Genomic DNA, 27,648 nt, shown 5'->3' with positions numbered 1-27,648 from the left:
TGTATCGACGGCATTATGATCTCATAATAGGAAGTAAAATATTTTAGAAGAAAATAATAACAGGTCAACTCTACAAAAGCCTCTAAACACAAAAAAATATTACACACACACACACACACACACACACACACACACACACACACACACACACACACACACACACACACACACACAAAAGCCAAGTAAATACGTGCAACTCCAACCTAATTTTAATGGCCAAGAAAACATTCTGATTCCAACGTGACGTCATGCGCGAGGCGTGTCAAATTTGAGTCGACAAGTCAGCATACCAGTGTATGTGTATCGGGTTTTTAGATACTTGAGTAATCAGGAATAATAATAAGCTAGAATTTGGTGTATTTAGGAAAACACCGCTACGTGCAGGTACATCTCGGCTGATCCGTATAAACATTCATAACGAAAATCGTTGAAAATGGCTCAGGAATCTACTTCCACAATTAACTATTAGGTTCATAGTTCACTTTGCATTAATAATTACCTGCGGGTTCTTGCCGATTTACGAGAAAAAAATTTTTTAAAAACTTTTTCTCCTGCTTTTTTTTTAAATAAATTCCAGTTTCTTGTTTTAAATGTTTGTTTACTTATACTTTATGATGTAATTTGACTTTATGTAAAAACGAAAAAGTCAATGAAGAAATAAAATTCGGTATCGAGATAGCATTAATAGAAATATGAACAAAAATCGTGACGTTTTTAATTTTTTCAGATTAAACCATATAACTACGTTTCAAAGATTATGACCGGGCATGGACAATGGATTCATGATATTGAACTCGCAAATATTCCTAAGAAAAAGGAGTTCTGTGTTTACGAAAAATTTATTGTGAATTGAATGGTACCTACTCCTCATATATGGAAAAGGGGGGTTTTGGTCCGCCGAAAAGTACCGAGATAATAAAGTTCCAATTTTTAAAAAAAAAAAGTGTCTTCTGGGCCACCCTGAACATCAAAATCGAAATTTGAATATATAAATCGATTTCTTCTTAAAAAATTATGGGGTTTACGTCTAACTTTCGTACGGCCAACAGTCTGGCTATTATAGAGCTACAATGTCTAGTAGTTAAGATGTTTCTCCCCAGTGTGCGGCGTGTTGGTACTAGAAACATTTTGAAAGTGCATAATACAAACAATCTGTCTAATATGGACATCCAAGGGTTCAGGGTAAATGATTAGCGGGCTTCGCACCTAAGTGCATTTTTCTCTCTAACTCTTAAATCTCTATAATATTGTTTCTTGTCTTTACAAAATAGTTACGTAATAAATCAAATAAGCAAACAAAATCTTAGGGTTGGTATTTGAACGAAATTTTTACAGAGAATATATTTATCGAGTTTCAAATATTCGTGACCATTTGTTGTGGATCATAAACAGGTTATAGAAAACAGATTCTACGGATATTAAATGAAAAATTTGCTTTGGAAAACAAAAAAAAATAATGTATCAGATGACGTAGAAACAGATATGTAAATAGCATGCAGCGCCCGCCAATCAACTTGCAAATTGCAGTCGGATTAAAGATGCCACCTATATATAAAATTATTTATCTGATAATAATGATTGCTGCATTATGTTTCGCTTTAATTTAATCAAAAAAATTTTGAGAACCGAACATTTGTTATACACGAAGATGAACACCATAAATTTTATTGCCATAAATTAATTTTTGAAAAATAAAAACATTTTTAATTATTAAAATATGAATGCCTACTATTTATGTCGTCATATTGTTGCATTACAAAATCTTGATCATCATAAATTAGTACCTTTATATTGATTAAAAGTATATTATCGAATTATATGAATCCAAAATTGAGGCAAACGAGATTTTCCTATTTTTTAGATAAATCGGGAAATTGAAACTTTGTAAATGCCAGGTACATAATAATTAAATATTAATCACATCATAATTTGGTAATCCAGTATAAAAAATTCAAGAAACGTTTATACATGAAGAGAAATGATTAATTGTTTATCAGTTTATCACAATTAACACTATTACAGACAATTATCAATTCTAAGTTATACATCCCCTGTAGAATATAATATAATAACTACGGTTTGTTTCATCAAAATTTTAATAATGGAAGAGTAACATGTATTTTCTATTAATCGAAATAGGGGTATCTACTACTGATGTTTAGAAATATTTTGCAGTAGACAACTTACTTCACTGGCGTCCTCTGAATCCATAGAAAAGTTCCAATTGTTATCTAGTATATTTTCGGTTGATATTTTGAAATTGTCGTTTTAAAAGACACTGTTATCTTACAACTTTTTATATTTCACTTAACTACACTGTTAAAAAGGTCGCCATTGTTAGGTCTGTACAGGGTTGCCGTAATTTATATATAACACTACTTCCAACAATCAATGATCACGAACTTTTATATTACTAACACTTACGTTACAGCTATAGAAAACAATTAATAACTTAAGAACACACCAGAGAATTATTTTTTTCCTTGACAACTAAAAGTAGTGCAGTAGAATTATATTGATGTTTATGATTTTAATCTCTATTATCGTAGTATTTGGAACTTTTTTATTAGCTGAAATCGTTCTTTCAAGACATGACATTTATTTTTAGTAAATGTTTTAATATGCTTCAATATTAAAAAATCATGATAACATAAAACACAGTTCGATATTTATCTAAAACAACTGTTTAAGAGCACAGTAAATGTCAGAATAAAGTTTGTAAATTGAGAACACTGTAATCGAACGCAGCATCGCTAACGAAAGTGTTTGATATTCGAATTCATATTTACTATAATATTTTAAACTCTAACCTAAAAGCATCATTCAGAAAAAACACTAAAAATAAACAAAATGGTTAGAAAACGATCTAAAGGGGCAAAAAGACATTATGAAAGTGATGATGAACCAGAAACGGAGTCAGATTTTGATGATGATCCTATTTACGAACCAGCACCTAAGAAATATAGTTTAAGACAAAGAAAAAAAACTACTTTTAATTCGGACGATTGGCATTATGAGGAAGATATACCCATTGAAGATCCAGAAGCTACTGACCAGGAAGAATTCAAAGATTTGCAGAACAAACCTAAAGTAGATGAGGCCGCAGATAGTGAATATGTTGATGATTCTACTTATATAAATACTGTTGAACCTGCTGCAGACAAACCAATAGAAAATGATGAAGAACTGGTAGATTTTGAAGATATGATCCGAGCAGATATAGTAGTGAATAAAAATAGGATTGATTATGATAATGTTATACAGAAAACTGAAATTAAAGTACAGCCATTACCAGAAGGAGAGAAAGAGATCACAAAAACAAAGTCAGTAAAACCACTACCACCTATCAAACCTAAAGGTAAAAGAGGAAGAAAACCTAAGCGTAAACCTTGTGAACCAGAAGAACCTCAGTATTTTGCTCCTCAGATACAAGAAGATGAAAATGATGAAGATTATCACCCTTATAAACCCAAACGTACAAGAAAACCAAAAAAACGCCCAGCGGGGGAGATTGATAGCAGTCTACTTGATGGTTTTGAACATGATGATGAATTTGAGGATCAGAATGATAGAGACTATGACCCTGAAGATGATTTATTAGATATGGATTATCCTGGTCTCTCTAACTTTATTTTGAACAAACAAATTAGTGATGATCTTGAAGAAAGTGTACATAATATAGTATCAAATAATGAAGCAGCTATTACTGAAAGTACATCAAAACCCAGTAATTATTATATTTTTATTATATAATTTCATATTATTTCCAATGCAAATTTTTTATTGCAAATTAGTTTTTAAAACAGGTAAAAAATTGAAGTTTTGACCTGTTTTGATCTTTAACAAAGTATGTATATTGATAAAGTTTAAAAATTAGGTCAAAATGTCAAGATTAATATATATCAAAACAAGTAATTAAGAATTAAAATCAAGAGTGTTTATTTGAGGATTAAATATGTAGAGATATAGTGGTTTGCAGCAGATAGACAAGAGAACTTTTCAAACTAATCCAGACTTCCTATAGTACAGAGTAATATATTAAATATAGTATAATTAATGTAACAACTTGATATATCCTTTTTGAAATTGATATCCAATATATTCATATAACTTTTGTATAGTATTGTTCACATTTGTGAATTAATGAGTTTTAAAAATCAATCATGTCCATTATATTAGTCCTTTAGCAAAACATATTTATTCATTACTGAGTAATTTGTGGACCATCTAGTACCAAGTGAGGAAATGTGACACACAAATACATTTCATTACTCACATTTTTCATAGAATGTTATTTGAATATTATTGTAAAATTAAATTTGGAATAACTTGAACACAAGTTTAATTCAAAATATATAAAAGTGAATAATATACTTTACTCAGCTTGCTATGTGATAGGGAGAAAATACAAAGTCTCACTTAAAAACAAAGTCCTTATCTACATGTCTATTGTTGAGTCTTTATGGATATGAGGACTGTGTGACTGCTATTCCAAAACTAATATAAATATTATTCAGAGATTCTAATCGAAGATACTGCATCAATAAGTAGGTGTTCCACGGTATATATCAAATCACACCATTCACATGAACCTGGGAGTGCCCAATGTGCCAGACGTTATCCAATAGATGATCATCAAATATCACAAAACTATAGAAACCCACCCAAATCCACTACTAGAGGGATTGTTAAGACCAGTAAATGCATAGAGACTGAATAAAAATTGGCCAATAGACATAGTAAGAGTTATTAGAGGTTACATCACTGGATGTAAATGTCATCAAGACATTATAGATGTTAGATTATCTAACACTTGCTAGCAAATTAACTCAATGAATGTAAATAAATATTCTGATGAAAGTGTGTTATTAAGAAAAGCTTGGAATGCAATATTTTATTTAAGTATTTTTTACAAATTACGAATGTTACGATTAACATAATGATACTATAGAAATGAGTACTACTTGTTATAGTAACAAATGAATTCATACGCCTTTTTATTCTTTACTTTTACATGTCTATATTATATTGATTCAAATCGTGAACAATAAAAGTTATAGCAACATTGTAGAAATTAACCTCAATAAGGATGTGATGATCCAAATATTATTGAGTTCTGTTCAGAAAACTAACCATTCAACTAGAATCTTGATATTTCTATCAACTCCTGTTATATCTTTTTAACTAGTTCAACTAATATCATTTATTTGTTCTGATTATATACAACATCAATAAGCTACTCAGTGAAAATAATGTAACACTTTATTACATCTCTCAACAATTATTCAAATTCATAATAAGTTTAGAGAATATAAACATATACAGGGTATTTCTAAATTCATGCGACGAAATTCAGGAAGTGATTGCTTGTATAAAATTAAAATTGAATTTTCCTATTACAAAATTTTTCCAACCCACCCCTTTATGAGATATTACCTTTAAAAGGTGGTGATTGAGTTTTTATATTTTCTTTTCTAAACGTGTACGGCAATCCAGGACATGTAGGTTACATTTATGTATTTTGCCTATAGGTGGTCATTTCCAGCATTTATTATGAATCTTATTATATTTCACACATTTACTGTTCTCCACTCAATTCATTAAAAAAATTATACTTTATGGTGTTCATTTTTTTATCTGCAGCTATTGGTTTTGGGAAAAAAATTAAGAAGGAATAATATTTGTAAATAAAACAGGGATTTTAAGTTATAATTTTATTTCATAGAACTTATCTTAAAAAAAAGTTTTAATATGAATTAAAGTAACGATTGCTAATTTCACTCCCATATAGAGTAACAGGAGTATTGAAAAAATACCCTTACTTAGTCCTTTGAGAGTGCGCGAAAATGACAGAATTTAAAGTTTCTAGCATTACTCAAAATGAAAAAATGAATAAATAAATTCAATTTTAGTTACCACCTTTTAAGGATGATATCTCGAAAAGGAGTGGGCTGAAGAAATTTTTTTTATATAAAAGACTCATCTAATTTCATAGAGCAATCCTCCTGAATTTTGTCGCATGAATTTGGAAACATCCTGAATATATAGCAAAATATGTGTGTGAAAGACATCTTGAGGATGTTTTTATGTAATTTATGAATAGTTTAATATTTGCAGTCGCCTTTATTATCATTTCAGTCAGAAGATGATATCGCTGGACAGTAAAAGACAATTTAAATTTATAAGTAATGAGCAGAATACCACTTATCTAAAATAGATAAAATCAGAAATGGCTTGTGTAACAACATGAAAAAAAAATTATATCTTAACTATGTCCTGCAATCCAATCATCTTTGTTGAAAAAATTATTAGGAAATAAATTCTTTTCAACAACATGGATGCTTCTACTTTTTAGGAATTTAATGTAGAAATTATTAAAGACAAAGCTTTATCATTATTAATTGTAGGTACCCAACATAAAAGAAGATCTGAGCAAGATAATTATTTTCTGCTTCATTTACAGATTCTTCAGTTGATGCAATTTCTTCAGATAGCACTGAACCCATTACCAAAATTGTTAATAATACTGCCTCATGTCAAGAGACACCATCTTCTTCAGATCTAAATACTAATGATGCAATTGGTAAGTGTTTTCTATACAGAATTCGGATTAAAGGTCACCTTCATATTATATTCTACTGATCAAAAGTTTAAGACCATATTAAATCAACATAATTATCTACCAATTGTAAAGGAACCCCATCAGATAAATAAAAGAAATATACACCTGTATATTCTATTATTAATATTGAATATCTAAAGAAGTCATTTTTCTATTTACTTCCAAGTTATTGATCAATTGATTTGATTTGGTTTTCCATCGGTCAATAATAAGGATTATTTAGCTTCTAATAATACGTGCTTCAGACTTATTATTACCTGAGGTTACATAGGAAGGTTTTCAAACAAGCTCAATTAGTCTAAACTTGTGGTCTCTGTAGTAAAGACGTCTTTAAATGGGAAAATCACGCGAAATTAACAGTGAAATGCGTTCTGTCAAATCCAAACATGAGATTGCTTTACAATTGAAGTTATCAAAGACTTGTGTTCATGGCAAAATAATTCAATATAGGAGAGAAGACTGAGAGCTACCACGTCTATTGAATTTAATTTCATTACCAGTAAGTGAAATGAACGCTTAACAGCACCAGACATCAGCATTTAAGTAAACAAAATCCGAGTTAAACTTTTATCATTGACTACAGTAAAAGTGTCTGAAAGATGCGAAGTTGTATGGTCTTATCGCCGTTTGAAAACCTTTGAAAACAAGAAAAAACGGATGCAGTGGCCTCTTCCCCACCGATTATTAGACTGCAGATTTCAGGAAGGTTCCTTGGATTGATGAATCAAAGTTTTAGCTATTCGGTCAAAATGAAGAATTTAAGTTCAATGCAGTGCCCAAGAAAAGATGATGTATAGTTCCAACAATCAAGCATAGCTCAATTATGGTCAGGACTTGCTTTTCTAGCCATGGAACTGGCGATTTTATCAAAAGTAACGGAATTATGAGAAAGGAACATTACAAAAAAAAGTTATCACATAATGCCGTTCCTTTGAGTTTAAGATTAATTGGAGATGAATATATTTTCCTGACAATGATCCCAAGGATAGCTCCAAAGTATGCGAAGGATATTTGGTAGAGAAAGGGGTGCAATGTGTGTTAAGAAACACGGTTTGGCCTCTTCAGAGCCGGATCTCATTCTCCTCGAACTTTTGTGGCTTGATAAGAACATCCGTGATAATTGTGGTCCATCCTCACAAGAAGAAATGTGGAATACTTTATGTGAAAGTTGGAGCAATACATTACAAGACACTATCAACAAATTTATTGCCCGTTTGGCAAGACTTGTGAAAAGAATCATAGAATCTAAAGGTTGTAAAGGTTGATTTTTTTATGAGAAATCAGTTTAGTTAAGCCTTTTTAGCGTAGACTGTTTATATTTCTGTTGTGTTCAATTATATTGGTTGTCAAAAAATGTTCTATTGGATGATTAAACAGTTTAAAATGCTTAATATTTTATTGAAGTTTTATTTGATTTTCCTTCTTTAATTAAGGTGGTCTTAAACTTTTTGCCTGCAGGGTATTTATATTCCGTAATCACTTAATACATTTATTTTACAATATTTCCTTTGATAGAAATTTTTCAATATAAGTTATACCTTTTATTAAATGAATACTCGTAGCAATCAAGACATTTAAAGATTTTTATTGTTTATTGTTGCTTTACCTAAAAAACATATAGATCAGTCCTTTTATCCAGTGCTAGCTATCTTATATATAGAGTGTCGCACCGACAACAAAACAGGTGGAGTGTATGGCAAACAATTTCTTCTTGGGAATGTGCAAAAGTAGGTCCACTATTTTTCAAAAGAGAAATCTTACATTTTGATCATATCCTTAAATTTTGAACATCGCTCTCTCCCCCATTGTCATTATTACCAATAAAATTTAAATAGAGAAAGTACTGAATGTAAAACACTATCCAAAAAGTAAAATTGTGAGGATTTTAACTATTTGGCAGTTGATTATGAAGCATTTGATTTTAGCCCTATCTTGCTGTATGACAAATAATATTTCATTTAAAATATGAACATGAAAAATAATTTATTGACGCTTTCAAAAATTCATTTTATAATGCTAACGCCATTATAGAAAAATTTAACAATTTAGTACTGTGAGACCACTACAACAAAACGTAGAAGTTGGTCCTGTTAAATAGTAGTTGATCTTAAAGATATTTGTTATAAGTAATTCTTCGAGTAATCTAAACAGTTGCCTTTAAATTGGACTTACAATATGATTACCATATATTCCAACCCAAACATTTAATTTTTTTTAATGTTAAGTTCGAGTTGAATTTGACCAGTACCGACAAAAATCAATGTTGAAATGGAACTTTGAATCGTTTAAATCACGTTCAGCCATGATATCATCAAATCATCTTTATTAAATTCTTGAAAAATATTTTACAGAGATGAAATATATTGTCTGACGTGGACTTTCATGTATGAAAAGCTGGATCCACAAAAACTTCTCCCAAAACAGCTACTTAGTATCTTACTGGCTTTTCAACGAGCTATTATGCGTTTATTAAAAATTCTGTCTGTCGCCATTTTGCAATTAGATCAAAAACTTGAGGGTTGCTCATTAAAAATTGTACAAAGTTAGCTCATTCTTTATTTTTGAAATAACATTTAACAAAATTTCGTCGTTTTTGTATAGAATAAACTATTTTTATGTTTTATTTGTTGACACAACAATAAACTCAAAGCAGATCTGGTAGTTACAGAAATTTCTGTTTTACTTTTACACAAATATAGAAGTTTTTTTTGTTCAAAAAGTAATTGAATATTAAATTGTTGAATTTGACCTTAATGGATGTGCCAGCATAACTATATATCAAGTTGGCGAATTTGTCACAAAGCTGAATCATTTAATGTTGATATTATATATTGTACAGTTCTCTTGATGATTCATTATCGTTGTGTTGTGCTCGTGTTTTTGTGTTGTTTTGATTATGTATAGTGTTAGTTGCTAATTTTTTAAAATGACTTTCAATAAATGTCGTGTGTTACATTAAAAATGCATGTGTTCCAAAATCCTCATAAGGACTTTAATAGATGCTGGCTATAAAAAATACTAAATTATCTGCAAAGGATTTGTTATGAAGTTGGAGTGATAAAGCCCATTAAAATTAGGTTTAATTACTTAATATGTTACATTTGAATTGCTTATTTTTGTGTACAATATTTTCTTCAAAAATATGTATTTTCCTCAAGTTTTATTTTCATTTTATCAATAAAGAATAACACGTTTTGTTTATATTATCATTATAACTGAAGGATTATCATATTACTTCCAAAACCCGATTTGTTTTTATTTCATTTGAGTGAGGAGAAAAATGATCTTACTATAACTTTAATATTTTTCTCCTAACAAGATTACAACTAATAAATTTCCAAATTTATATTTTTTTCATAATGGTTTTCAAAATTTCATCTTTTGTGATACTGTAACTTGAAAATGTGCCATTTTGAGAAATATTATTAACAAAAACATATATTTGAATTCTTACTAGTTTTGATCTACCAGTATGAATTACCTTCAAATTATTTAAATTACACGCCATTATTAAAATCAAATTTGTCAGTTTCTTATTAAGGATGTCATATTGGTAGCTCAAGTTCAGACCCCAGTCGACGGCAATTTGGTTAGAACAAATAACATTGTCGTGATCCATCTAAATTTAGGTAATCTGTAGTTATTATTGAAACTGTCGCATCATATATGTAATACTTCTAAAATGACAACGATTCTCTGTCCTCCGAGGTTCCAGCTCGGTTCTGCGCTTTCTCAAGTATGCGCAACCTGTACGAGAGACAAAAATATCTTCTCGATAAAGTATTTTTCATATGAACATTTTATTGGTAATAGTGGCAGAGGGCTGTGGAGGGATATGTTTCAATTCACAATATGGTCACGAGATGACCCCCATAAAAGAAAAATAGATTCAGAAAGAAAAATTATTAAACATTAATCTGTTGAATTTTCGGTTTATTTTATATTCTGTTTATTTAGGAATGCAAATTGGATATTTTATAAGTGTAGTCTTTTTTGTACTCTAGTCGAGGAAAATGTTAGCCGTTGAATCATAAACTTCGAAAGAAAAGTGTCGCATTCCGAGGTCATGTCCTAATTATTTTGTATATAACTTGGTTTTATTTTATTCTGGTGGTGTTTTTTCTTGTGCTTTTTATTTTTCTTCCTCGGCATGCCAGAAACTGTAAGCATATATTGAAGCAGTGGATTTTTGAAAACTTCACGTTTTGTATTTGTATCTTTTAAACCGTCTCGTTTATTGATGAGCGCATGCATCCGATGCATTATGCTGTAAGTACAAAGAATGGCCAACAATCATTCCAGTCATAGGGAGTTTAGATAATTCAAGTAGGATAAACTTATATAAAATAATAAAATGGTTAATTAATATTTTTGTTTATATTGTTGTAGTCTTACATTTTTACTAGAGTTTTTTTATCTTATTTATAAATAACTGACAATACCTTTTTCTATGTAATAGATTATTCGAATACATTAGTAGTTAATAATAATTAAATATTGTGATCCTCGTATTCTAGAACTTAAAGTTATCTCGAAAAAATGGAAAATAAACAATTTAAATCCGTTTCATTGAAATTTTCAAATAAACTATTTAAAAACAAAATGTAAATAAAGGAATTAAACTTTATTATGAAAATAGCCTAGAAATGCAAATTTGTTTAAAAATTGTTAAGCACTTCTTATTATTTTATTCTCATTGAAATTTCTATGAAAATATTAATTTTGGGGTTATTTTAATAGTTGTTTCAAGACAAGATGCAGATACTACCTCAGTTGCTGCAATGGCAGACACAACAGAAGTTTCAGAACCAACCCAAGACATACGAGCTTCTGACGATAACACTGAATCAGAACTGATTACTGAGAAGAAAATTGAAGATACCTCTGAAGAGTCAAATAAAATTGAAGAAGCGAAGGGAAGCCCAGTTTTGGAAAAAGTATGATATTTTTTGTCTTAAGTGTGGTGTATGAATAGAATTTTTGTTTATTTTTAATCATATACAGCTACAAATATTTTCGACATATTCAAAACCGAAATAGGTTAAAAAAGTGTCTGTTAATTAGTTTTATTTTGTTCAACTACTAGTCGAATTGGACGTTATATTAGAGAGTTAAATTTAATTATGTCACCAGCTGTAGTACATTTGAATATGAATTTCAAAACCATCTCACAAAAAGTCCATTCACAATTGGTGTCTAGTCTATTAAGCTTAAAATGCTTCATTACCACTTCTTAATTAATCATAATTGCTATTGAATAGAGATATTTATGTTTATTGTGTCCAACCTATTGCAATCATTGTCAATGTGGTTATACATCTGGTGTGCGTTTCGTTTTATAACTATTTTAGAGGATATTTTCATTATTCTAACATTTGTACATGCCCAAATCTCAATTGAATTATCTAATTACTAATTACACGGATATTTATCTCCTATTGTCACTTTACAGAAGTGTGGAATTTAATGATTTAATGCACCTTTTTGTTAAAAAAGTGAATAAAATTGGTTCCCCTGTATTTATTGACATATTAGAATTTCAGGTTTTTGCCAATGTTTAGTATAAAATAATCCAAAAAATTTGTAATAAGACTGGAAATTTCAAAAATATTTCATTTCTACAATTAGCAAAAAAATTGTACTCTGAAAGTCAATCTAATTTCTAGGATTGCAAGTGGGTTAATTACATATACATGATGTTTCCAAATTCATGACAAAACAGGAGGATAATGCTCGTATGAAATTATGATGGATCTTCGCTATAACAAAATTTTCATTCCTTTCTGGGATATTACCCTTAAAAGGTGGTGACAAGATGAAATTTTATGAAATAACATTGTAACTTGAAATCCTTATTTCATTTAAAAATATTTTTTATTCTTATTGAACAAAACATCATTATTCATATTTTTTTAATAAATTGAGTGGTAAAAGACCAAAGATGTAAAATATAATACGATGCATAAGAAATGCTGGAAATATCCACTTCTACCTTGTTTTTAATTACAAAGTTTTATAATAGTAGGCTGTTGTCACTTGCACAATTTATTTACCATTTTGTTTATTTATAATGTAGCAGGCTGATATCAAACACTGTTGTACCACTCAAAGTTTACTTGTAAGTTTTTCCTTTGTTATTTTTGCTTTATCTGTGTATGGTAACATGACAGAAATGACCGATATGCATTTTGTGTATGGTATGGCAAATGTTAATTCTCGACATGCTATACATCTTTAAGCTGAAAAATATCCGCTTCGAATAACACTATTCCGTATTTGCCCGTATTCACAACTGCTCATCCGAAACAGGGATGTTAGAAGAAATTCCACCATCTCTTGTCGTTTCCGGATAGTTAGAAATGTAACAGTAGAACAGTAGATGAAATTGATATACATCCAGAAACAAGCACTAGAAAAATTGCCAACGTCCTAAATATCAGCCATTCATCTGTGTGGATAGTTTTAAAAGAGCAGTAGTTATATCCTTACCACATCCAACGGGTTCAAGCTCTTTCACTTAGAGATTTTCCACAATGAATTATATTTTATGAATGGTTAACACACAAAATTCCACAAAATCAATTCTCAATTTATAAATAATGACTTTTCACGATATTCACGTATAGGGGAACGAGAATCCCCATGAGATTATAGAGCACCAATTTCAAAATGTGTGCATGAATTGATAGTGCAGATGATAACTTAATTGTGCCACATTTTCTGCCTCGGCCATTAAATGGAGTGTCTTACCCCAGTTTTCTCTAAAATGATCTCCCAAACTATTTGAAGATATCGCACTGAATATCAGACAAAACATGTGATCATGCACGATGGTACTTCTGTTATGGGGTTGCCTCAGACTATTAGTCCACACACCATCCATAGTTGCTATCAACAATTTGAAGAATCGTATTAAAATAGCGTATGACACCATAAAAAATACACCTCTAATCTTTGAACGCTTGTGGCAATCCATGATACATAGGCTACGTTCTTGTATTTTCGCTGGAGGTGCTTATTTCCAGTATTTATTATGAAACGTATTATATTTTACGTATTTATTGGTTTCCACTAAATTTATTGAAAAAATTATAAATTATGGCGTTTATTTTTTTTCTACAGCCATTTGTTTTGGGGAAAAAAGTAACAATAAAAAATATATTTAAATAGAACATGGATTTTAATTTATAATTTCATTACATAAAATTACATTTTGAAAAAAGTTTTGATATGAAATAATGGATGCTAATTTCACCCCCCGATAATGTAAAAAGAATAATGAAAAAAAATACCTGTAGTTAGTCCTTTGCGAGTGCATGAAAATTTCGAGTTTCTAGTAACCCTGACATTTCAGAAAAAAAATAAAAACTCAATTTTAGTCACAACCTTTTGAAGGTAATATATCGAAAAGGGAAGTGCCATCACCTCCTGAATTTTGTCGCATAAATTTAGAAACACCCTGTATAAAGTATGGTGTGTTTTACTGTTATAAGTGCCCTATAACTAGATAAACAGTAAGAAATAAAGAACAGAAGAAACTTATAAGTGTGCAGATATACACTTGTTGATTAATTGGAGAGTAATGTCTTGAAATGTTTATTAACATATATTATATCAGAAAATTTACAGGTATCATTCAATATGTATTTATTATATTTTATTGAATTATCATTCAAGATAACATGCCAAATAATGATCTTCATATCACATCATTTTTTAACGTCTTTTCTGGAATCTACATCAGTACTAGCAGTAAATTATTTTTCATCAACTAAAAACTTTTAGAATCAAAAAATATTCGGCCAAAGCTGTATAAGGTTTTAGTCAGAAATTTGTTGTGAGATTATCTTGAAATACATATTGTTTTTTTTTTAAATTTGCTCTCAACAAATCTTGTAAATATTTGTTTCTCATGTTTATCCTAAATAGAGAGCATTTGAAATTCATTTACTCTAATTTCTAATATATATATATATATATATATATATATATATATATATATATTTCTAATTGGTATACCAGTTTCCCTCATATTTTCTTATTTGTCTTCTTCTCAGAATGCAGTTACTCCCTTAAACTATACAACTCCCCGATTCTTTAATTCTAATAACCTATTATATCAATCTGATTCAGCCATATTACTATTCATTACTAAAAATAACCTTAAAGAGGTCTATACTTATTGTGATATTGTCCACTTTTTTTGACTTTGTTCATGACTCGGACAAAAACGAACACAATTGGACAATAGTTATTTTTATTTCATTTGGACTAAGATATTTAGTCAGTTTTTGCACAGATGATTTATAATTTGTGATTTGTGTTTGTTTCGTAAAATATTTATTGAAAATAAAGGAAAAACTAAGAGGTGAGTGCTGATTTTACATTTAATTGTCATTAACTTTTCCTAGTTTCTAGTACCTTTTTGCTACTTAAAGTAAAAGGTGAGTCGGATTTAAGTTTGATTTGATTCTACTCGTTTTATTCGAGTTTCGACAGACCACAGTCTTAGTTAGCTCACGGATACAATGCCTGACTGATCTACGTAAAGTTGTAAAAGGTCCACGGTTCGAACCTTGCTTTTTTCAGTTTTAATTTATAACCAGATATTTTTTGTTTATTTAGGTAATTCACGGGCAAGCGTAGGAAGAAATACTAACAACATAAGACAACATTTGAGCCAATTGAAAAAACTAGGAATGTCTTTGGCTATAAATACAGGATTTGGAATGTCACAGACAGTTCAAAGGCATGTCGAATGAAAATGCATTTTTAACAAGCTAACAAGTAGCAAAAACCAATGGAGTAGTAATAGCAACATTAGAAGAATCTGACGAGTCTCAATTGGAACTGGAATGCCATGATGATGTAATTGGAACAAAACTAATACTCAAAATAATAATGAAGTTTAAGATCCAGTTAAAAAAACATCGAATTACTGCTGAAGTATAAAGCAATTCAGTAAATTTATTCTGGAATAACTTAAACCTCAACTGTCTGAAATAGATCCTTTTTTATAAAAAATGCAACTGGGGACAAAGATAAAAATGATTAGGTCATTATAGAACTTTTTTATTCCCGTACTGTACCATTATAACATTCAGAAAGTTTTTTTTTTATTTCATTATCAAGTCCAAGATACACTCCCCCAATAGGAAATATTCAAGTGATGAATTTTTGGATAAAGCTATAACGTCCATGTGTAAAGGAGAAAAGAATGTATACATATTTCTGTTTATATGCGTTGTTTCATATATTTTTTGTAATGAAAAAATCAAGGTAGATACTCCAAAATAAAAATGTCGACAAGTGGTTTATCATTTATTTTCATTACCTACTGTTAATTATTTTTAATATCTTGTATGTTATACAGGGTGTTCTGAGATGCAAAAAATTTGAGACTGAGTAGATGACGTGAAAATAATTTGACATAGCAAAAAATTTTTTGTTTTGATTTCACAATTTTAAATGCCTGTAACTGAGAAACGAGGGGTCGTATGAGAATTTTTTTATGTCACAGCATTATTTTCACATCATCTACTCATTCCCCAATTTTTTACATCAAGTTCCAGATCACCCTGTATAGTAATAGTTACATCTGAATATTGTAGGGTTTGATTTAAAAGTCGAATACTTTCTATTTTATATTTCATATTGTTGACTTTTTGGTTAGGTTAGGTTTCTATTGTTAAGTTTCTTCGATACTAATATAATAAATTTTTCTGAATACCATTTGTTTTTAATTGATTTTGTCCAATTCTGTTCGCTTTGTCTAGAACAATTGATTTTGTCCGGACAAACATAATTGCGCAGATTCGTCCAATTATGTTGGAACCCCATGTGCGAAATTTATAGTCGATTAACCATTTATGCCATCTGAAAGATGAGAAATTGGTCATAAAAAGTCAGTTGGTCTTATTAATTGATCAGCGCTAGAAAATTTTTTATAAAGGGTTAAATTTTTTCAAGGTCATTGAGAAATTTTAGCTACTCATTTATGAAAAAAATAAAAAATTCCACCTATGCGCGATCGAGAAGCATTCGCTAATAATTGTTAATCTGAATTAATTTTAAATGAATTAAATAAGTCGTAACGCACATGTTTTGGGGAGGTTAATGTATCGCAGCAATAGGGACTTTAATCCCGAGGGGCTTTGTGATCCCAGGAATTTCTGGATTCGTATTACTCTGAAATACTTTAAGGAAGTAAATATCAACAAAAAACTTTGTTTTACTAATTTTTAAAAAGTTCCGCAGAAACATTAGTGCGTTTGAGGCTTCATCTTAAAGCCTTGAACATATTTTATGGCAGAGTAAAAACATCTCTCAGATTCCTCGCTGGTGGAGTGAATAGTTGATAGAAATTCGAAATCATGCCAACTTTTTTTATCATCCTCGTGACACTTGGAATTCATTTTCTAATGAAAATCACAGCATTCGGGGTAATTGTAGGATCATATGCGATTCGCACTTTTTTAGTTGATAAATGATATGAAGCTACAATTGATTGTTGCTTTCCCTGCAGAAAGCAATAAAATGACCTGGGCTATAGCCAATTATTCCATTTAACCTCTAAACATTCTAGTTGTAATTCATTTTGAGAAATGAGCATACACCTTTTCGATCACGTAGTGAAAAAAAATTGCTATTTCTTTCAACACTGTTAAATATTTCCCCTATTCCATCTGGTTCATAGTAACTAGCTGTGCCAAGTGCTTACTGATCTGATACAATAAACCGACAAAATTTGGTACGTTAAGACAATAACAAATGTAATTTTCTTTCAATACTGAATTAAACTGACCAAATATTTACGTAAGATGACCAATTATCAGCAAATGTTTGTCGAAAGCCCATGAGTAGATTTTTTAATTTTTTTGAGATTGAGGTGCAAATATTTCGCAAGTTCTTTGAAAAACTTCAGCCCTCAATAAAAAAAATTCTAACGCTGACTAATTGATAAGACCAAATGACTTTTTATTACCAAACTAACCTAACCTAACCAATTTCGAATCTTTGAGATGGTATAATTGGACAATGAAAATTCCGAACTTTAGTTGCTAATATCGCGGAGATATAGTAGGTGCTGACAAATTCTTAAAGTTTAGAACTTTTCATAATATATGTTAGATATTTTCTTTTATTTTTGTCTAATGTCATAAACCATTTTTTGGAATATATGCTTTCGACCTATATTTAATAATATTTTAAAATGATTATTTCTTCAATTTATCGTTTAAATAAACGTGTAGGGCTATTTTTATATCATCTACAAAAAATCACTACTAATAACAATTTCATTTATCAATTTAGAAATACAGGATTTCAATTAACTACAATAATTTTTTTGGTTTACACCAGTTAATGCTTACCCTAGATAAACAAACTTCCTAGATACCACATACTACTATTGATGGGGTATTTGGTGAACACATTTTCTGATAAATAAGACATCTACAAATATTTTATTCAACTTTCAAACCAGTTTATTGTTTATATAGTATTCCATTGATCTCTGTTCTATTCTATTTTACTTTACAGCATTACCTATCTATATAGGTACAAGGGTTGTTATTTATATTTTTATGAAATGTTAAATATCATTTGAGTACGATTAATGTAATTTGCGGTTAATTGGAAAGTGCAATTCCTAGTGCATCAATAAATTTATTACATTATTTAACTATGAAGAGTTCTATCCCATAGCACCGTCAAAACTGGTGTAACTATTTTCAACGTGACTAATGTTGAGGTTAATTTGTATGGTAGGGTTTGACGCCACCCGGAAGTTTGCATCGCAAAAGCTCCCTAATACAAAACAATGCAAACAATTATGTGTACCCATTCTTACTATCTTCTAAAAATTGGTTACCCAACTATGGATATTTAGATGGATAAAGTATCAAATTTTCCTGAACTTCAATACCTTAGTTTTTTAACTATTTCGTGGTACACTAAATAATTTAAATAAAATCATGCTCATTTCTCACAATCGACTCGCTGGATGTGTCATGTAACTTTTGAACAAAATTCTCGAATTTCAAATGTTTTTTAAACGTTGCATTAAATTATGAAATACTGAATCTGACGTTTGCTGGAATGTACTTAAAATTCTTTTTTTATGATTCATGTGTAGAACAACCACAAGAAGATATCGCCAACCATACCAACACTTTCGAGTTCAACTTTTTGTACCTTTTAAAATACACCTCTGAAGTTACTTCCTCGCCTTTCTGGGAATAAGTTTGCCGTTTCACTCCAGTCAAAAGTAAAAGATGACTCGTCGTCGATAATGATTTCTAAACCTATAGCGGGCGTAAACTTGTTCCATATACTCAGACTAACTCCCAGTTTTCCATGAGCCGTTCAACCAAAACTCTTCTTTTTTGGCATTTTGTTTTGTTTTCCTGCCTGATCCTAACTTTCTTTCAATCGAAATACATGTCTCAACACGAGGACTGATATCCTAAATTGTTTATCTGACTTATCAAAAGTTCTCAACATTTGATTGCAAATTTTTTAAAACGATAAATTGATATTTTTGATAAATTGAAGTGTTAGAGGTTTTTTGCAGTTTCATTTCCAGCGTGCAATAAAAACCAGATGAATTGAACTTTCACGAGCAAAAAGAGTTTAGTATTCCACTATATCCAAGGTGGAGATGAGTTCGTAACAGTACATATTCCTGACAATTATAAAATTATATTTCTAGACCTTATCTCAATGCATATAAATATTCCTAATGATCTCATGACATACGTACTGAAAAATAGATGGGATTCAATCAAACAACATACATCACTCAGCTATGACAAGTTTCTGGAAGTTATGCTTATTCAAACTTATAATTATTTCCAATAAAATGACAACTTTTTTCAACAACTAAATGTATGTACTTACAATAGGATCTCCAATTTTCAAAAGTTACTTTGAGGACTGTTTAGCTATAATGCCAAGTAACAAATGCAATTCATTTCTAAATATCTTCAATAAATTCAACACAAGTATCCGATTTACTTTAGAAATTGAAATCAACTATATACAAAAGAAACATTACAATTAAGAGTTGGAAATATAATGAAAAGAGAAAAATAAACGAAATAAATAAATTTAGATTTAAATCTCAGTCCAGAAACAAGTCTGTGACTGGCCTATTTCCAAACAACTGAATAAATTTCTAGTATATTTACCAAATTTTCTAAAAATACATTACGTTTCAATTATGAGAAAAATGGGGAGTTTATTTTTGATAGAAATGAAGTTAACGATCTAAACTAATGAAGCTGCTACGCATTGAGGATGTTCTTACGATCAGCGGCAAATAACCGATATATAATAATACATTGGCGATGTATATCTAGGGAATATTTAATAAAAGCACTAATATATGTTTTTCTCAAATCTAGGTGTCATCTACTTCCCACGAATCGGTTATAAAAGTTAATGAAAACTGCATTACCAGCGATCTACAAATTAATGGCAGTGTCAAACATATACAAGTTCCAGAGGAAAGCACTATAAAAACAGAAGATAGAGAAGATGACGATGACATTGTATTTATAGAAGAAAAGAAATATGAAATTATCGTTTTAGATGATTGAAGTTTTCATAGTTATTTTAGACTGAGTATTACAAATCCCGAGATTGTAATTTTAAATTGTTTGCAGATTTATTTTGTGATAAAGTTGTTTTGTCGTAGATTTGCCAATTTGCATTTAAAGACTAAAGTATTTTTTAGGAAACCTGCCATGTAAATAGAAAGCAAAATTTTACTAAAATTCCTGCCCATTGGAACAATTACGTCGATCGTCTATTTGCAAAATTTACTTTTCATCAGAGTTCAACACATAGAATTTTTCCTAAAGTGCCATATTTCTTTTCTACTCCCCTCATTTATTTTCTAACTCACTCACTTCTCATGAAGGAAGCCTTAGGCAAATAAAGGTATGAACTTCCTTTTCATGTTGATATACAAACAATTCAGTGAAAGACTTTAGTTCTTTAATACAAAATGGAAAATCTTTGACTAAGTTAGTTTACCTTAATTTAATATACTAAAGAGTTGGGAATATTGTAAAAAAATTTAGGTTAAGGTATATATATTATATCACTCAGATAATTTAATGAAAATTCAAGTATCAGAGATACTTTTAGTTGAAAATTACCAATTTTTAAGATGTATTTTGTATAAATATGATTTTATACATTATGTTGGGTGTTAAACAACATATGTTTTAAATTATTTGTAAAGTTCTGATTAAAAAAAGGGGGAAAATGAACTTGGTTTTACGAAGGAATTACTTGGAGAAGGACTTGTAATAATTTTGTTTAATTATGTCCGTGATTATTTTCCAGTAAAATAGTTAAAAAATACATATTGCGTTTTTATATTATTAACACCTTTTTATTAGTTGTGGACGTCTTATCTGACTTGTTGCCTGTCTAAAATGGCCAAGCTTTTAACTGTAAAGATAAAAATAAACATTGTAAAGTCATAAACTTCACAATGTTTATTTGTGTTTGTGTTTCTGAATTATACAAATAATTTTATTAATAACTTTTGAATATACAAAACAGTCCATTAAACGAAAACTATTTCTTAGAGGAATTGTTCAAACTGTGCCCCGTTCTCTATCTGACAGGCCAAAACGATGGTAGACCTGATTTACAGAGTTTTCGATCATCTGCGAGTTATACGAATCATTTCTTGTGTAATTCGTTCCATTAAGTGTTAATTGTATGGGCGGTTAACGTACGAACAACTTTTTAAATGTCCCAATTGAAAAAAATCAAAGGGGTCAGATCAGGTACCCAAGGTACCACACTTCTTAATATGATGGTGCACCTTTTGTTAGAACCAAATACTGGATACAAGTTTTTCTTATTATTTAGATTCATAAATGCTGCAATTAGTTTGTTTTGGACGTCGGGTGTGTTTTGTCTGAATCCAGTAGAATTTTACCGAGTCCAGTAGTGACAATTGTGATGACTTTGTAGGGTGCAGTTTTTCTTTACTTTTTGTTCTAAAACATTTTCATTTATAGTTGAATGAGGGTTCTCTTATAATGACAGCAAAATATGAAGCTTTGCATCGTCGTTTATTCCTGGTCTCCCAGTTTCCTTCTTACACATATTAATTAAAATTGATATTTTCAATAAATTGTGTAACTCCACAAAATAATTTAACTTTTTATGAGAAATAAGTGAAAATACATTATAAATAAAAATGGTAACATAATGAGTAATTTTTTCTTGTAATGTAGGAATAAGTTTTTCTGATTTATATCCAAAAATTTTTAAGGAATTATTGTTAGCATTGTTAGCAAATAATAGTTTCAAAGCCCTCCTTCAAAATCGGTTGAAATTGATATACTCTTTTCTGGTTTCATCGACGTTATGCAATTTAACATAGCTAATAGAGGGCGCTAGTTACACTTGTTTGTGTTAATTAAATCAAAGTAAACTTTTTTTTTGGCTAAACTTACAATAATAAAAATAATATTAAAAAGCGTTAAATTTCACAAAAAAATGTTACTCTTCTTTGATTTGTGTAACTCAATCAGTTATTGAGTGATTTGCTTCTAAAAAGTTCAATAAATTTTAATTTTTTACAGAAGTGACCATTGCAAGAATTGAATGGAATATACCCTATATGATTACAGGTATAATGAAAAATACAAACAATCATGAACTAGAATTTATTTTGAATCATACATAAGAACCGTTGAATTGGCGTTATTTACATGATAAAAAACATATATCTTTAATTAGTATATGTACAGACTTTGGTAACCACTTTCCTGAGAAAAATGAAAATGTATATATACACAAATACTATCAAGTAGTATGACAACAGAATTAATAGTTTCTAAAAAAAATGTTGACGCGGCCGCCAAAAAGCAGCCATATGTAATACAACGGCTAATTTTAACAAAGAACATATTTTGTATAAAAATTTGGTGTTTCAAATAATAAGCTATGAATAAATTTTAAAACAGTTTATCAATGAATGAACTTTTGTTGGTGCAATATATTTCTCATAGATTAGATAAAAATCAATAGAAATATGCTCATAAGTAATAGATTAGTATAAAAATAATGTGAAAAATTGCTACTTTACGTATAGCAAATCTTCAATAAGGATTATGGTATTATCACAAAGAGCACATTTAATCTTAAAAATAAAAGAAAGAACTTCTTTCCTATCATATATTTCGAATAAAATTTTTCATCAATTTTTGTAATCATCAGTCAAATATATTTAACATGGTATTAAAATGAATTAACTAGTTTTGTCAGTTTCAGTAAGGTATAAAATAATAAATATAATAAAAAACGATTTGTCCAAGTCAGATACAATATCGAATGAAAATGTTCAAACTCTACAAACGGTTACAGAAAATTGCAATTGTAATCCTACAATTTTTCCGAATACATAATAACTATCCGTTCACCTTAAATATAGTGTTGAAGAGTCGTTCTAGAATTAAATAGATATTTTTATTTCCAGTATATCATTATTGCTAAATGATTGCCTAATGTTTATTCTAAACACTCAACAAACTATTGATTCACTATAGACAATCTATAATTTGGGTTAGAACTAGACAGAGTAAATTAAAGTGGGCAATTCTGTAGATTTTGATTAGTCAGATCTCAGCAGGTTTCACTCAGTACTTTTAACAAACTATCGAACAATTGCGTGAATTGCAAATAACAGTGTCCATTTTGTTCTTTCTTGCAATTCTTGATTTCTCTTTATTATATTAAAATATAAAAACATATCTTGTAAGGATTTATTCCGAAGTAATACAGCCGACCATCTTACAATTCACCTCCAAAATATATGAGTGTATTAGTTTATTTAGTTTGTAATTAATTATTTTCTCAATATGGATAATATATTATTCAATCGCTCCTAATGTAATAACTTTTCAGGTGATGTATAGTGATGTCATTCAGTTATCCAAATCTTAATTTGAAAATAGATTCTACGATTATTTGAAGTCCGTGATTTTGTAGATTCCTGAATGGTGAGATGATAGTCGATTTTACTCAGCAGTTCGACAAAGAAGGAGATAATTGTGTAAATTCTGTTATTTCTATTTATTACGGAATGAAAACAGTTCTATGATTTTATTATAGTTAGTTATCGCTCCCAATATACTGGTGGAATCAAGTTTTTTCAAATGCTTCTTCTATTTTGAAAACAGACTATAGTTACAATAGATGAAGTCACTGAAAAATAAGGCAGTTCCAGAAATTTACGCTCTTTGGTAAGAGTTTCTTCTTTGAATGTACAATCAATAATATTATTTATGTCAATTTGAAGATTTTATTATTTATGCCATTTGTAGTAGAAATGTGTCTTTATAATAATTTTAATATATTAAACTAAAACTCCATTATTGGAATAGACACTCCTATGTTCTTAGTTGGTTAACCTGATAAATGTGTTTGTTTTATATAGCGGCACAATAGTAGTCCTTTTCGGGATTAAAACCAAATTCTAGCAAACAATTTTATATCACCAGCATTGTGGCAACAGCTTATGGTGGCTGCTCCAGAGGGACTGAATGCATAGTTGAAAGTTAGCTTTTTTATTATGCAGGTATTTTACAACATTCTCCCACGAAAAATATTTTGTTGTCATCAAACCACATATCAAGCCCTTTGAACATATGAGTAGGTACAAGCAAATAACATACATACTTTTGGTCCCTCATCAACATTACCAACACCTAAAGATATACATAGAATATATTGAGCGGATCTACATAAATACATATTTTCCACCCTCTTCAATATATACGTCATATTCTAATTCTAATATACTATCTATCTACCTAAGATATTTATTTACTTATAAATAAAAATGAGTTTGTTACTATTTATTTAAAAATTAACTTACAGTCACTTTACCTGGTACCTGTTACTTACAAATTGTTGTAGTGAACTTATTGAGTATTACCATATAGTTTCACTGCCGTAGGTTTGAGCTTTGAATACATTTATATAAGGAAGAATGGTGATTTAAAGCTTATTACTGCTTTTAATATGTATTTATTTGATTCAGTAAGTGAAACCAATGAATATACAACAAAAAGAAATCTAACAATTCAATATTTAGAGCTTCTGGCATTTTGTAAGGAAGTAACCAATCGTCGATGAAATCATTGGCGTAGTCACGGAGGGGGGGGGGTTTCGGGTTACAACCCCCCTCTGAGCCAGTAAAAGAGATAGAGAATACAAAATAGTGTTTTTGCTAGAAAAAACCATAAATTGAATGTTTACTATAAATCATGAGTTTTTTCCCGTAGAGTTGATCCGTGATCAACTCTTCTATACAGTTTGGCCAGCCACACAACCTTTAACAATGCCTTTCTCCTAAGCGTTTCCGTTTACTGCATTGTATTTGTCGTAGAATTTGTTTGCTGTTTGTAAATCCGTGTGCGTTCTATTATAAAAGTGGCGCAGAAAAGAAACGAAAGAAAAAACGGTGGGGGTGGGATGAAACATCTACTACGTGTTCTAATGTCAGCATGGCTGCACAAACCAAGGACAGAGGGAAATGAAGGTAAGTACAATAGTATATGCCTAGATGAAAAAAATCTCTGTTAACAATAGAAATTACTATGAACGAAGTTATGATTTAATTTTTATTTTACTTAACACATTTCACGCGGATGTCATTCTGGAATGTCGAGAGCGATTCACTTGCGTATATTTACGTGGTAGACAATTTGAATAAGGTCTGGTGGAGTCACCGTTCGCAGGAACAGGTATACAATTTGTACCGACCTTTACTAACGTCTATTGTGTTGAAAACCATTTTATAATTAGCCTTCTCCCTTCCGGGAATATTTAATTTTAAAGGTAGGGGAAACGACCTTTTTGTTGTTAACTCTTATTGTTTTCTTCAAAAAAAAAGAAAAAATAAAGTGTACTATTACTAAAAATAATCAAATATATTCAAATATTTAACTACTGAAACACAAAAAATTAAAACTTTATATATATATATATATATATATATATATATATATATATATATATATTGCAGATCGATCAAATAAATAAATTAAAAAAATATTTTTTATTGAAAATTAGCTCTGATCTACATGCAAAATATACAAGTAATTTTGTAAGCATGTCAAAAATTATATTTCAATTTTTTTTATATAAAATTGTTAAAAAGTGAGATTTATTTTATTGTTCACCTCTAAGAATAAAAATAAAATACTTGTTTATATTAGGAAATTATTATTAGCTAATTTATAACGTAAAAAAATATTCGTTACATGCTTTAAAGGTTTGCCTATGTAGGCCTCCTGCCACACAAATGTCATTCCGGAATGTCACACACAAATTCATGGTTTTTAAAAACTATTAAAAAACTAGATTTTCAATTTAGCAGTCATAAAAAACTTACTTAGATAAAATGGGGACATATGGCTGGAAAAAATTTTCCGATTACGGGAATCTTAACGGAAAAAATTATGCGGTGAAAGTGTCCAGGACCTAGGTATCGTTTCCTGGCTCGCCGACAGTAACTCAATTTCAATTTTTTCTCAATTGATTGGTTCTAAAATTATTGATTCTACTACGGTTGCTTTAATTGCGATGTTCTTTTCAGATCTACTACAAAACGAAGAGCTAATCATGAATGATGAAGCTTTAGGATCACCACAAAATGTCGAAATTTTTAAAGAACAAAGTGTTAGTGATGCAGATGGTCTTCATCAGACTACATTATGTGACGTAAGTACCATATTTAATTTGCATTTTGAACTGTTGAAATTGCTAGCTATTAACCGTGATCTTATTTAATTTCCAATATGTGTGGGCAATTTCTTATATATAAGTTAGCTTTTTTATAAATTTTGACACAATATTCCTAATATTTTTCTCAGAATGATGATGCAATAACGCCTAGGATAGAGGAAAGTTTGAAATTAGTAAACGACGCTACTAATGGGCGCACAAAAGATATTGCTACTTGAATATCTTCTCACAAAAAGGTTAGTATTATTTGTAAACCTATAATGTTTAAAAAAGCATTTCCAATAATAATGCTTGTAAAATTTTGAAAGAATAAGTCTAAATTTAAATCATAACAGTTACAGGATTTTCCTTAGCCCAAATTATATGAATAACATTTAATCGGGAAGCCTCGAAAATCGTGTTCTGAAACTAATCATATACAATTTAGACCCAAATAATATTCATCATGATGATTTTCATGAAAAAATAAAAATTATCTTTTACATAAGCTAAGAAAATCATTAACGTATTCATGGATTTAAAAAGCTTTAATAATATACTTAAAAATATATAACCAGGAAATACGCCTTATAGTTCTGGTCTTCTACAACAACAGAAACCAAGCTTGTGGCAATTAAAGAGTCAAAAAAGGGGAAGTGCTAAAGGGATCTCTAGGATTACTCACGGGTCCATAATCTTGGATCGCTTGAAGCTCTGTTCAGAGAATTTTTAGAGAAAAAGTTCATAGAACATAAGAGTTAGATATTAAATAGAAGAAGACATCCTGAAAATTTAATCAAAAACGTTAGAACCGTATTATATATAAAATAAAATAAATATTAATTTGGAAGTATAGGCTACTACAAATTAAATACTTTTGTTTGGTTGCAGCTTAGTTTTGGCGAACGGTTCAATGCCTTGTTTAAAATTTGGACCCCGAAGGCAACATTCAAGTTCCTCGGTTTCAACTCATCTGGCTGCACAGGTGGAAGTGGCTTGCATACTCAAGACAAGAAGACGGTGCATACTGCAAATTTTGCGTTTTATTTTCGCCTGATGAAGCGGGAGTTGGATGTCAGCCTCTAGGGTAACTGGTAAAAACAAAATACAACAGGTGAAAGAACGCCATTGAAGACTTCAATCATCATGAAAGGCACGAATACCATAAGAAATGTGTCCAGCAGTCAATCACCTGTCAACAGATTGCAAATAAAAAGCAAGATATAGTTCATTTACAAGTAAACTCAGGATTAAAAAAACAG

At 29.8% G+C, this 27,648-nt stretch overlaps 2 protein-coding genes across 3 annotated transcripts in view; one reads left to right on the top strand and one right to left on the bottom strand.

Moving 5' to 3' along the window:
- The window catches only part of LOC130890688 (zinc finger protein 91-like), a 38,901-nt gene extending 36,492 nt beyond the window's left edge, over positions 1–2,409 (bottom strand). The window contains exon 1 of one of the 2 annotated variants that reach the window (XM_057794907.1): positions 2,188–2,409. In XM_057794907.1, coding sequence (XP_057650890.1) covers positions 2,188–2,211 — 24 coding nt within the window. In that variant the 5' untranslated portion in view covers positions 2,212–2,409. The remainder of the gene's footprint in view (positions 1–2,187) is intronic. The other variant, XM_057794906.1, reaches the window with a different exon arrangement.
- A 322-nt stretch (positions 2,410–2,731) lies between these two features.
- On the top strand, positions 2,732–20,995 carry LOC130890687 (uncharacterized). Its single transcript, XM_057794905.1, has 4 exons — positions 2,732–3,727; positions 6,464–6,583; positions 11,363–11,559; positions 20,029–20,995. The coding sequence occupies exons 1-4, from the start codon at positions 2,851–2,853 to the stop codon at positions 20,221–20,223; spliced, it is 1,389 nt and encodes a 462-aa protein (XP_057650888.1). The 5' UTR covers positions 2,732–2,850; the 3' UTR covers positions 20,224–20,995.
- The last annotated feature ends 6,653 nt before the right edge of the window (positions 20,996–27,648 follow it).

This window comes from Diorhabda carinulata, chromosome 2 (assembly GCF_026250575.1).
Source record: "Diorhabda carinulata isolate Delta chromosome 2, icDioCari1.1, whole genome shotgun sequence".
Classification (NCBI taxonomy): Eukaryota; Metazoa; Arthropoda; class Insecta; order Coleoptera; family Chrysomelidae; genus Diorhabda; species Diorhabda carinulata.
This window is presented reverse-complemented; position numbering and strand designations above follow the sequence as displayed.

Bases quoted from the DNA above. Each gene is read 5' to 3' on its own strand.
- LOC130890687 (XM_057794905.1), top strand. From the start codon at position 2,851: ATGGTTAGAAAACGATCTAAAGGGGCAAAAAGACATTATGAAAGTGAT. The intron at 3,728-6,463 runs GTAATTATTATA...CTTCATTTACAG, and splicing joins TGAAAGTACATCAAAACCCA to ATTCTTCAGTTGATGCAATT. The intron at 11,560-20,028 runs GTATGATATTTT...TCTCAAATCTAG, and splicing joins GAAGCCCAGTTTTGGAAAAA to GTGTCATCTACTTCCCACGA.